The sequence below is a fragment of the Drosophila guanche genome, unplaced genomic scaffold, assembly GCF_900245975.1.
Source record: "Drosophila guanche unplaced genomic scaffold, DGUA_6, whole genome shotgun sequence".
Lineage (NCBI taxonomy): Eukaryota > Metazoa > Arthropoda > Insecta > Diptera > Drosophilidae > Drosophila > Drosophila guanche.
Genome location: NW_022995757.1, coordinates 1,767,518 through 1,780,000, shown reverse-complemented (window position 1 = coordinate 1,780,000; position 12,483 = coordinate 1,767,518). Strand labels below are relative to the sequence as shown.

Here is a 12,483-nt window from a genome sequence, read left to right as displayed (position 1 = left end):
ATTAACGACAACTTAATAACTTGGCCAAAGACAGGGCTCTGGGCTGGGCCTGGGATTGGGCCTGGGCCTCCAGACCAGACCAGATCGAAACCGAAAACAAAACCGAGCGCCCAGCGCCGAGAGCCGAGACCCGTCCGTCGCATTCATTATCGATAGCCATCGGAAGAGCAAACAAGCAGCGCCAAGCAGACCTCAGCCTCAGTCACAGCCAAAGCCAAAGCCAAAGCAATAGAAAAGATCAAAGAGAGAGAGAGAGAGAGAGAGAGAAGCTCAAGACGAAAGCGAAATTGAAGAAAGAAAAAAGAGATAAAGTAAGTGCATTGGAAGAGGTGTGGAAAATGTTGATTATGGTTTGCAGTTGCTAAGATTATCTGCAATATGTGGGTTGGCTTTGGATAAATGTACATGAATGTGTAAATATGTGTGTGCATTTTGGCAGAGAAAAATATCAAGGAATAGATCCAAATATGCACATAGAACAGATTGTGGAAAAAGGATGGATGGGCATAGAAAAATAAATATTGAATACATACAATTACATTTGTACTCGTCTGTCTGCCGTTTAAATTATCATCATATCTGTTTATCCAAATTATATTAAATACAGCTATAAATTATTTCGGTTTTACCCATTTAGCCTAAAAACTTTGAGGCATTCTAAGGAACGGTGGCAGCCGCGATTTATTCGTGCCTGTCTGCATATAGCACTTTGCTTGGGCTCAAAATGCTGCCACCATCTGTGGATGCAACAAATCGAAAAGGCCATAAAACTCATTGCCAAAGCAACATACTGCCAGCCACATGCTGCCAGCAGCAACTTGATGCTCAGCAGCATCAATTGCTCGTCAACATGTTGGCCGGGCCCAGCAACAAATGTATCCAACACAGTGCGCAGCACGCAAAAGCCGCTGCTGCACGGCTAGTGCGAGCGAGAGAGCGAGTTGACTTTGGTGAATTGCTGGTTTGGCAGCATGCTAGCAGCATGTTGAGATGAGATGATGCTGCGGCAGCATTTCGTGCTGTCGGCACTAAACGAAGACGCCAGCGACGACGACGACGTTCAAAACCACCGAAGCTCTGCCCGACGACAACGACGACGCCGAAGAGTCGCACGCGATTTAAAACGCCCCCGAAGGCGCGAGTGAGTGCCCACAGTGAAAAAACGCCTGCGCATACGGCTCTGAATAGGCTCTGAATATCCCGAAGCGAATCTTAACCCGTAGCCAATATCCATCCGTGTACCGGACACTACTCTCCTCCTGTACTAGTACTAGTATATATTTTGTTTGGTGATGCAATTTTTTTGTTAAAAGTGAAGCAACCATCGAACCAAGCAGTGCAAAGAAAAACTCGTATTACGTATAACGTATCTCGAATCCCATATTGGCAAAAGAAAAGAACATTCGCTGCCCCGCAAAAATGTGTCACTGGAGCTGCTGGCAGGTGCTACTCCTGGCCACCGTGTGGACCGGGTGGATGGCTGTGGAGGCCATACCCAATGACGTTTACTTGAAGATGTTCCCCATGCGGGAGACGCCGGTGGTGGAGGATCCCTGCTACGACACAGCGCGCCAGCCGCGCATCTGCATCCCCGATTTTGTGAACGCCGCCTACGATGCCCCCGTGACAGCCAGCAGCACCTGCGGGGCCGAGCAGCCGCAGCGCTACTGCGAGCACGGCTCGGACACCAGGGAGATGCAGTGCCACACGTGCGATGCCGCTAACTCGCAACGCAGCTTCCCGCCGCGCGCCCTCACCGATCTGAACAACTCCAACAATGTGACCTGCTGGCGATCGGCTCCTGTGCTGCCCGGAGGGGGCGGCAGTGGCTCTGGCTCTGGCTCCGGCTCTGGTGGCGGCGACAATGTGACCTTGACCCTGTCGCTGGGCAAGCGGTACGAGCTGACCTACGTGAGCCTGCAGTTCTGCCCGCGTGCGCCACGCCCTGACTCCCTGGTGATTTACAAGAGCTCCGACTATGGCCGCAGCTGGAAGCCGTTCCAGTATTACAGCTCTCAGTGCCGGCGCTTCTTCGGGCGCCCCAGCCGCATGGCCGTGAGCAAGCACAATGAGCAGGAGGTGCGCTGCAGCGATCCCCATCGCCTGGGGCAGGGGCAGGGCCGCAACGAGGGTCTCGCCTCGCGGATCGCCTTCAGCACGCTGGAGGGTCGCCCCTCTGCCCGCGACCTCGACTCGTCGACGGTGCTGCAGGACTGGGTGACGGCCACCGACATACGCATCGTGTTCCACCGCCTGCAGCAGCCCGATCCCCAGGCCCTCATCTCCATCGACTCCCCCCCGCCGGATCTGCGCAGCGCCAAGTACAGCGTGCAACTCAACAGTCCAGCGGGCAACAACATTGACTCCCCGCCCGCCACCGTTGCCGTGTCGGGATCAGCCGCAGCCGTTGCCACGGGCCTCCACTATGCCGTCTCCGACTTCTCCGTGGGCGGGCGTTGCAAGTGCAACGGTCATGCCTCCAAATGCTCGCCGGATGACGCCGGGCAACTGAGCTGCGAGTGCAGCCACAATACCGCAGGCAGGGACTGTGAGCACTGCAAACCCTTCTACTACGACCGCCCCTGGGGCAGGGCCACGGCACGCGATCCCAACGAATGCAAAAGTAAGTCAACCCCGAACTATTATGCAAATAAAAATTAAGCTTCATAGTTCTCAAGCATAGTTCTCAGATAACATAAAGATCCGAATCATACCCTTAAATATTCCTTTTGTCTATCAGATCTTCAATTTGCAAAAGAAATATGCTCAGAAAACGCAAAGATTTCAATAGGAAATTCTTGCAATATTTATCTAAAAAAATCCTAATCTTATCTTAAAAAACTCCCTGCACATCTGTCAGGATTAGCATGGGCTTAGCAATTATGGTAACAGTCTTTCCATTACCTGAAGCATTGTGGATGACTTTACCTGAATTTGAAGACAGTTTTTCTGGCTAGGGATTCCCCAAAGAAACTGGTAATTTTGGGAGTGAGAAAACCGCCCCCAAGGCGCATCGATGGCCCAGTCTCAGTACCAATGCCAATCCGTTGTGCAAACATATCGCCAGGCACAGAGTTAAAATAAAGAAATTCCAAAAGAGTGGAAGTGGGAGGACCAGGGGCAAGCGACAACTCAATCTGGATTCAATTTCCAGGGCGACTTGCGCGTTTGTTTAGTTTTCATCTTAAATGGGCCGCCACTCGCCAGGACACACGGGGCACACAGGACTCCCGACTCCCGGGCGAGGGTTGCATCAGGCCCAAAGGCGGAGGCAGAGGCGGAGGCGGACTTTCTGGCTTTGCTCTTTTTTTGGTCGTTTCCTTAACGAAAGGCAGAAACTGTTTGTGCTGCGGATTTGGGCTTAGCCATAATTGAACAACTCGATGGACACGTGTAGAGCATCAGCGGAGGCATGTGCCATGTGGCAGGGGGCAGTGGCAGTGACAGTGGCAGGAGTAGGTAAACGCAACCGTTTCACAATCAATTTGCAAGTCTTGAGCCAACCCTCGGAGCTCTCGCGAGGGTACTCCCGCCTGACCTTTCGAGTTGGAGATGAAAACTGAAATCGAAACCGAAGGTAAAGTCTTTCGAACGGGATGGGACGCAACGGGACGGGGGCTAAAAAAAGCAAACAAACATTCAATCACTAAACAATGGCAACCCTGCCCAGGGAGTATGGAGTAGTGGGAGGGGGAAGAGTATCCAGAGAGGATAAACCCTCGCAATTAACCCTCTAAAAACCCGCTGAGCCCGAACAATAAGCGCGAATTTAAGCGAAATTAATTTGATAAGCATTTTCAACAGCCACGAAAATAATTCCAGAATCGGAACGAAATGCGAAACGAGTGCAGGGATCAGGGAAGGTTTCTACAAAAAACATACAAATATGTATTTGTCAATAGAACATGCCATAATAAATGTGAGGGTTCTCCAGCGGCAGGAGAGAAAAACACAAATACATACATATATGAGGAGGAGGGATAAGTCGCCCTTTTCTATACCCTTGAAGCAGGGAATTTGACGAAAGGTAAACGAATACAGTTGTTTGTCAAATATGTAATAATAAATATTTTGCCAATGCCAGCATATCTTAGCTAACATTCGAATCACTAGAAGTCCAAGCCTGTCTCTCTCTTACTCTGCTAAAAATTGTCTTTAAATGTTTGACTTCATATTTCTTAAGATATAATGTTACACCTCTTGTGATCTTGAAAGCATTTAACCGAAATGAACTGCCAGAGCATCTGAGATCCTGTATTTATTATATTTATCAATAAAGGCATTACAATTATGGGGGTTCTCTGTGTGCGCAGATGATAAGAAATGCCAGATACGAACGAGGATGTTCATCGCTGTAAAGGGACTCCAGAATGTAGCTCTGCTTGGCGGAGCATCTATTATTCATCTGTGGATCAAACATCAGTCAATGTTTTGGTGTATGTATGTGTTTGCAAGGCACTTGATGAAAGTGTCCTTCGTGGTCATCATGGGCCATAACATTGCATTTTTTGTGTGCTGTAGATACAGCGGCAGGGGGAGGCGGACATGCAGGCAGGCGGTGGCGGCGGCAGAGATCCTTTAGTATTGTTTAGTGCATAAATCACAGTCACACCAGAAGGACGAACACACCGACACACGGGCACAGACACAGACACGCAGGAGAGGCACGAGTGGCACAGACGGGTAGGGAAAATAACGGAAAAGAGTGGGCTGCTATCAGGGGCAGGCAAGGGCACGGGCACGGGCACGTGTGCGCCTGGACCAAACGCCTCGCCGCGCTTTATTAGGGTTGCAAAATGCATTCCTGGATCGACCCTTGTCCGCGCGCTCACAACCCTCCCCTCACGCCTTCTCTCGCCAGTGGGCCTGGCCCTCGCTATGTCCCTGCCACACATATGTTGCATGTTTATGGGCAAACGAAATTAACGTTGCCATTGCCGCTTTGACGTTCAATGTGACCTCAACAACAGCAACAAAAACGACAGGGACAGGGACAGGGACAACGGGCGGGCAATTACAACCGAGAACGAAATCGAGAACAAAACAATGAACGGGGTTGGCGGGGAAAGGGAAACAGGGAAACAGGAAAATGTCCAGGCTGGAAAATATTTCCGATGAGGCGGCGGCGCGAATGACAAAACCGCAGCAAAATATTGGGAAAAACGAGCATATGCAGCAGGAGCAGGGGAAAAACTCGAACCAAAATTGCCGATTGCAATGGAATCAAATGAAATGGAAATGAAACTGAGAATCGAATGAAATCGAATGCCATTCGAGGTCGAATCACCACTGAATCCCAAATATCTCGCATTTTCGGGCACTAATGAGAGGCCAACATTTGCATAAGAAAATTAGGGCTATCCGAGTATTACACACCATACAGGGATCAAGGTGAATGGGCAAAAGGAGCTCCTAATAACAGGCACATGTGAGTTTTCCCAAAGCGGGAAAGTATAAGTTGGCAATGGACATTTTCACAGATTTATGGGGTGTACTACTAGGCAATTAACTACAAATATTTGGTTGATTTCTATAGGAAATACATACATAGACATCTGCCCAAAAACGATGAAGAAATGCCCCTAATAAATTTGTATAAACTATGAGCATGCACAGCTCTATTATTCTTGCCAAAGCCGCAGCGCACCAATTTCCAAATATGCAAACATAAATTCCATTAGATTTATAAGAAAACATCAACCAGGGCCACCTCTGACCGCCATGCAGGTATGCATGCATTCTGTTTGCCTAAGCATCCACCCCCAAAAGAAATCCATCCATCCTTCACGAATGTCTAAGATCTGGAATCAGATCCAAATATGTGCTACATAGGTGCTGCAAGCAGTACAATATATACCGGCAATAAAAGATCTGAAATTAATGGAAACGAAAACAAACAAACAAACAACCGATTCGAGGAGAGGTGGCTAAATTTAACGCCAAGCGTCGAGCGTTGAGCGTCGGGCGGCACACAATAAATACATTTTAAATCCGTTAAAACGTTTGGCGAATCAAGACATTACTCATACGCCGCATTGCCTGTGTGTGCTGCCAAAAATAGTTTCTATGCAGACGCAGAGGCAGACGACGACAGCGACAGCGACGACGACGACGCATCTGATGGACGGGTCGAAAAAATGCTGCTTAAGCATCATGATAAATGTGCCGGGGGCTTAGGCAAATGCCGAGCAAATTAGCCAAACAATTTGTCCAAACGAAATCGAATGGAATGGCAGAAAGGGGCTCCTAATGCCGCTGTATCTGGGGATGATGATAATGATGATGACTATGTGTCATCGGGTTGGAAGAATCACTGAGTATATCACAAGGTTAACCCAACAAACACCACTCAGTGTTGGCTTTCAGCAGGGGGTCTTGAGATTTAAGACATTTTTCCTGCAATTATTTGAAACCTTAGCATTCATTAGTTAACGAATTGATTTAAGTATTTAAGACCTTGTCCCTTCCATTGGTAAATGTTTCCTGTGTGTTTTAACTCTGCCAAATATTTCCTCTAGTTGTTTTTTTCTAGAACTTCCTTTAATTGGAATGATGTTTTTGATTCTTCAAATGCCTTTCTGCAATCCCAAACGAATCTCAGTTTTTGTAGAAAACCCCCAGCCCTCCAGAATAGTGTCCATCTGTGACGAGAACATGCCCCGTGGATGCGTTTTTCCATCAGTTCAGTTCAGTTCAGCTTTCCTTTTTAGTTTGTTTTCTCTCAGTTTGTCTTCCGGGTCCCAGTTGGTCCTGGAACCTGGAACATTGATTCGAAATTGCATTGGCATGTCCTCAAGTTATTTGCCTCTGCAGAGTGCCGGATGAGAATGGCATTGTGTGGCAGTGATTTCGCTGCTTTTGTGTGTGAATGTCCTGTGGCTATAATTTAGGACAGCAGACCCTGCACCGTGCACCGTGCACCGTGCCGCGTGCCTGATGTCAGTTTTCATCAGTTACATTCGAGGCATCACTCCTTTTTTTTTTCGACAGAAGAGACAGGAGAAGAAAGCACGAGACCCTGCAGATATCCTTTCGCCTTTCCATCTCCTCCGTTGTCATTTTAATTGTTGTTTACTGGGCTTGTCAAATGCGCACTTGAAAAAAGACACAGCAGAGGGAGAGGGAAAAAAAAGAGAAAAGCGAAAAGCGACAACGGGAAAAATAGAAACCCCCTCAGGTGCTGGGGATTTCGGTGGGGATTGCAGCTGGGGTTAGAGTTGGGCTAGCGGATGCCGAGACCATTCGTTATGATGGGCCGGCTGTCTGTGACGAGGCTGTCATTGCCATACGCTCTCTGATTTACTGGCCAGCACATACACATACCAATCTCCAGCCACGGACATCCACTGACATCCCCCCTTTCACGTGCGACACCCGAACGACCACCTCACCTGCCTTAACATTTGCCTTTCAGCATTTATGAATTTTAAACACTCGCCAATTCATCACTTGCCACGCTAGTGGAGTCCCTCCCGTTCATTAAATTCAATTAACAATACTCCTACTCGCAGCTTGTATTTTGTAATAAGCCCCGGAAAACGTGGCACAAACCAGAAATGGGAAAAGCGAAAATCACTTGCCCGATCCATGATTTTTGTGCAGAAATTTATGTTTTATTTATTTTTCCAAAGAGCCAAAGTGCTCAAAACGCTTCCAGCCAAAAAGGAGAATCCTTTACTTTGCTGTTGAGCTGCGGATTTTGGCTTTCTGTTTCGGTTCGGTTTTGTGATTGGGTTTTGGGCTCTGGGCTCTGGGCTCTGGGCTCTGGGTTCTGGTTCGGGGTTTTTGGCTTGGCTTTCAAGTGATTATGATTATTTTTTATGCACATAACGTTACACATGCAACCCCAAAAGCCAAGGACCGAACGACTGGCTCATCAGGCAGACGCACGTCAAAAGCAAAAGGCAATAGCAGCCCAGGACACACAGAAAGAGAGAGAGAGAGTGAGAGAGGGGGACGGGGAAGGAGTGCGGGAGCTGCAAAACAAAACAAAACGGAAATGTTAAGTCAGCAGCTTTGAGGCAGATCAGCACGGTGCAGCAGTTGACAGCCACAAAACGAATGGTAAATACTCTTTTATACCTCTACAGGCGCAACTCTCTACAGACTTTCCTTAATTTAGCGCTTTACATATTTGGAAGCTTGTTATTTATTGTTGTTGTTGTCTATTGGAATGGGCTATATCTGTCCATAAATTTTCGTGTTGTTTCTTATTGTTTCCCACAACTTCAGACAGACGCTTCAAACAATCTGCAGAAGTCCAATAAAATCTACTGCCTCCAGATGGATCTTGCTTATTATGTGTACATATGTAGCTCTTATTTTTCTGAAGATCTTTGATGCACGCTTCGGAAATGAAATATCAATAGATCAAATGTTGCACTACAATGCGTATATTTCACGTTAAAGCAAAAGTTTTCGTGTCAAGACAGAGCAAATTACAAATAATGGTTCGTGAAGCTTTTACAGCATCTGCCACACAAATGATTCAGGCGGTTTCTTGGTTAAGTTTCTTACCTTGAATATATGTAGATACATATTTAAATTTCCAACTTGTCAGTAAAACAAAATATCCACAAAAAGATGCCTCACAAGAGTCAGAAACGATTCACATTGTTCTTCTGCCGCGTGCTGTGCTTTCCCTCTTTCAAAATGTGTCCAAGTCCACAAAAAAGTTGATGTTCTTCCCCCGGGGTGTGTGGTGGGGAAACGGCATCTATGCCACAGCATCAAAAGGTAAAAAGCTGGGCAAAAAACCCGGGAGATGAGATGAGCCTTTGCCGCTGTCCTTTCTCTTTCTCTTTCACTTCACTTCAATTCTGTTCTCTGGAGTGTGTGTGTGTGTGTGTGTGTCTGCTGGAGAATAGCCAAGGGCCAGCGTTCAGGAGGACGTCAGGACGAATGCTGTGCGTTGATTTTTACTGTTATTACTAGGGGATAGAATGGGGTTTGTGCCACAGGAAGATGTGCCCACACATACATTTGTACGTACATATGTCCATGAATGCCTGTGTCCAGCCAGAGTAGACCATCGTCATCTCCATCTCCATCTCCGTCTCGTATTTGTCTGGCCATTTGAGTTTTGTGTAAGCAGTTAATTGGATCAGGGGCTTGGTTGCTCCTCCATCCACCCTAGGCTGCGTCCAATCCTTGCCTCATGCCTCTCTGGCTGTGCTTGCAATCCTCTGGTACTGGTTTCCCCAATCCTTTCTGGCTAACCCTCTCCCCTCTTCCGTGCCAAGCCCCGTTCCAAGTGCCAAAAGAAACGGCATAAGAGATTGTTGCATACTTCATGGCACCGGAACATACATTTTTAATAAGCTGTGAATGCCATCCATGCCCCTTGGAAAATGTCAAACCAAAATAAAGCAACTAAAAAAAATCACAAGAGGAATGCCTTGAGAAGGGAGGGAGTGGCTCGGGGCACGGGGCACGGGCGAGGTTGTTTCTCTGTGCCTGTGTATGTTCGTGGAATCTATTAAATCAGTTTCTGTTGCAAATACATTTGTACATAAAAATATAGCCAGCACATGTGCCACTCCCCCTTGTGGCATATGCCTGACTGCCTGCCTGCCTGCCTGCCTGCCTGCCTGCCTGCCTGCCTGCTGCACTTGCGCCTTTTGCCCCACGACAGTGAATTCCTTTGAATTTGAATGTTCGAATAAGTAGCATTCCCTTTGGAGCTGTCAATATGGGAAATGGGGGAATGGCAATTGTTACTTGGGGCAGCCAGCTGCTGCTCATGCGCAACAACAGCATCAACACACGTTACCCATAACCATACGAGTATGTACATACTTTCTGCAACAATAGACCTAGGTGTAGGTTGCATGGAAGGGTGCTGCATGGGTCGATACACGAGTTCTCGATGGGCAGGAGAAACATTGCACAGATAGTTTTGCAGATGGTTTAGCATGAGGATAAGACTTTCAAGTCGCAAGAAAGTTTACAGCCAACCCTCGTCTGTCCTGGCTTATGGCTAATGATATGTATGGCATATCGGACAAAGAAAAAACTAGCAAAAGCAAAAGCAACAGCAGCCGCAGCAGCAGCAGCAGCATTGCCGACATAAATCAAAATGTGTGCTGTGGTAGGATTGCGCCGTGCCTCATCTTGTGTGCCACCGCCACTCTGCCGCTAAAGAGGCTGCCCCCAAAGAGGTGCTGCTGGGCGCATAAGTTGCTTGGTTGGTGGCTGCTTGTTTTTTTTCGGGGGAGCCGCCGAGCCGCCACAGCCAAGTGCCGCTAAACGTAATGTAAATAAGCATTTAACAGCAACATCCACATCCACATCCACATCCACACAGGAATAGCCACAACTACTCGGACAAGCAGGCAACATGCCACTGCCACATCCACATCCACATCCACATCGAGAGGCAATAAATGGCATTACAAACAACGGGCAAATAAATCGCATTGAAGCGCAAATGCGCCAAAGATGCAGCTCAGATGAAATACGTCGACGCCGCCAAACGTTGCTGCCGCGCTTAACATTTACAACATGCAACAGATTTATGCATGCAGCATCAGCAGCAACAACAGCAACATGGTGTTGCTGTAGACATGTTGACTTATGCCGCAGCAGCAGCAGCAGCAGCAACAGCAGCAGCAGCTTCTTCCCAGACCTCCTCTCCGGTCTCCCTCCTACCCTGTGCACGCTTCAAAACACTTGGACATGCGATTCGAGATTCGCCAAGTGACGGCAACAACTAAAACTGCAACTGCAACTGCAACAACAGGCCACAACTGCCATGGCCACGGCGGCTTCATCTCTCGCTTTTTATTATTGCCGCTACCGCTGCTGCCACCGCTGCACCTTGCCACCTTACCACCTTGCCACCTTACCCGTTGCAGCAACAGAAGCTGCCGAGCAGAAGTTGCAATTGTGGGCGCCATAAAATGACCAGAAATGAACACACACACAACCAACACAACCAAAGCGGTGGACAGGCAGCGAGGGGGGGTCTTGAGCCCCTGATGAAGTCGGGGATCTGCACTTAACAAATTGTCGGCTCTATGGTTGACAGTAACTGGAAGGGCGACAAGCAAAAGCCATGTCCTGACTCTGGGACTCTGGGACTCTGGGAAGGGGGCGAATTTCATTTCATTTGCATATGGGATATGGGTTATGGGATATGGAATGTGTGGGATACGTCTGCCACATTGGATTCAGTCTTTAATCAACTGCGAGTATGAGCTTAAAATATTTTCTACTTTCACTTGGATTAAGATTCAATCAAGGCAGGCAAATTATAGCTTTAATTACTACTTAAATCTGATCATTTACCCAACGTAAAACTATTTGATTTGTGTGAGACATCATTAAATATGTCTTTTATTGCCACTTTCATTATGACATACGATCCCAAATTGCATTTGAATCATTGTATATGGATATTGTATTGTATATGTCGCTAAATCTAGCTTTAACCATCAGATTTTGCTCTTAGCCCCACTTTGAAATTGGTATTTGTTTCCTACTTCGAGTTAGATCACGATATTACTATCCAAATTGCAAACTTTAATGCTTAGATTCAACTTCTAAGCCAACAAAATAGTCCTAAAATTATAATCAAATATGGAATAAGTCCACGAAACTGTCTCGTTAGTAGCTCTCTCTTTCCTCTTGTATATTTTGGGAAAGCCTTTTTCTGCTCCTCCATTCCATTCCATTCGTTTGGTCTTTAAATCTCCTGCACTTTACTGCAAACTACAATTTTTTCGGATGGATCCCCCAACCATCCATTGGCCGCCTGCCGCCTGCGCCTGCCGCCTGCGCCTGCCGCCTGCTCATCAGAGATAAACGAAGTTGCCATAAAATTTGCTCCCAATACACGTAATTATCGGCTAAAGTACACCACTCACCTGCTCTCTGCTCTACTCCTCTTCTCACCTTTTTGCCTGTCAGCGAGCAAATTTATCCGAAAATCCCAGAATGAGTGGAAAAAATACGAGTGCGATGTTGGTATCGTAGAGAGAGAGAGAGAGAGAGAGAACGATTTAGAGAGGCTGGGAGAGGTGCCTGCTTCGGCGAAGAGTAGATGTTGCGCAACGACAACGCTGACGCCTCTCGGTCGGGGCAGTGCTTTGGGGCATAGGTGTGAAGTGCAATCAAAATGCACAAGAAGGTGCCACAAAGGGGGGAGAGTGCAAAGCGGAGGTAGGAGCGGTAGCATGGGGGCTCCGGGGCAGGTGCCAAAGTTGTTTAATCACAAGACTTTAACACACAATTTGTGTTGTTCGGAATTGAGGGGAATCGAGGCTACATTTGGGTTGGGCCCTCGCAGCCCATCCAGCTCTACCTCCCGAGTGCCCCACCCACTACACAGCCCCTCCAGCACATTTTACATATTCTCTCAAAGAGAAAAACAGAGTTTTTTTGTTGTGTTTTAGTCAAATAAAAAGCTCATTAGGCGAGTTGACCAAATTGCAACGTGTTTTTTAGAGTCTCTTGACTCTTTTTTTGCTTTTGTTGTTGTTT

The 12,483-nt window shown here is 47.4% G+C and overlaps 1 protein-coding gene across 2 annotated transcripts in view; it reads left to right on the top strand.

The window, feature by feature from the left end:
* The first annotated feature begins 1,032 nt into the window (after positions 1-1,032).
* Positions 1,033-12,483, top strand: part of LOC117590291 (netrin-A) — a 44,718-nt gene continuing 33,267 nt past the window's right edge. For both annotated transcript variants that reach the window (XM_034282778.1, XM_034282779.1), the window contains exon 1: positions 1,033-2,623. In XM_034282778.1, the coding sequence (XP_034138669.1) occupies positions 1,420-2,623 (1,204 nt within the window). In that variant the 5' untranslated portion in view covers positions 1,033-1,419. The remainder of the gene's footprint in view (positions 2,624-12,483) is intronic.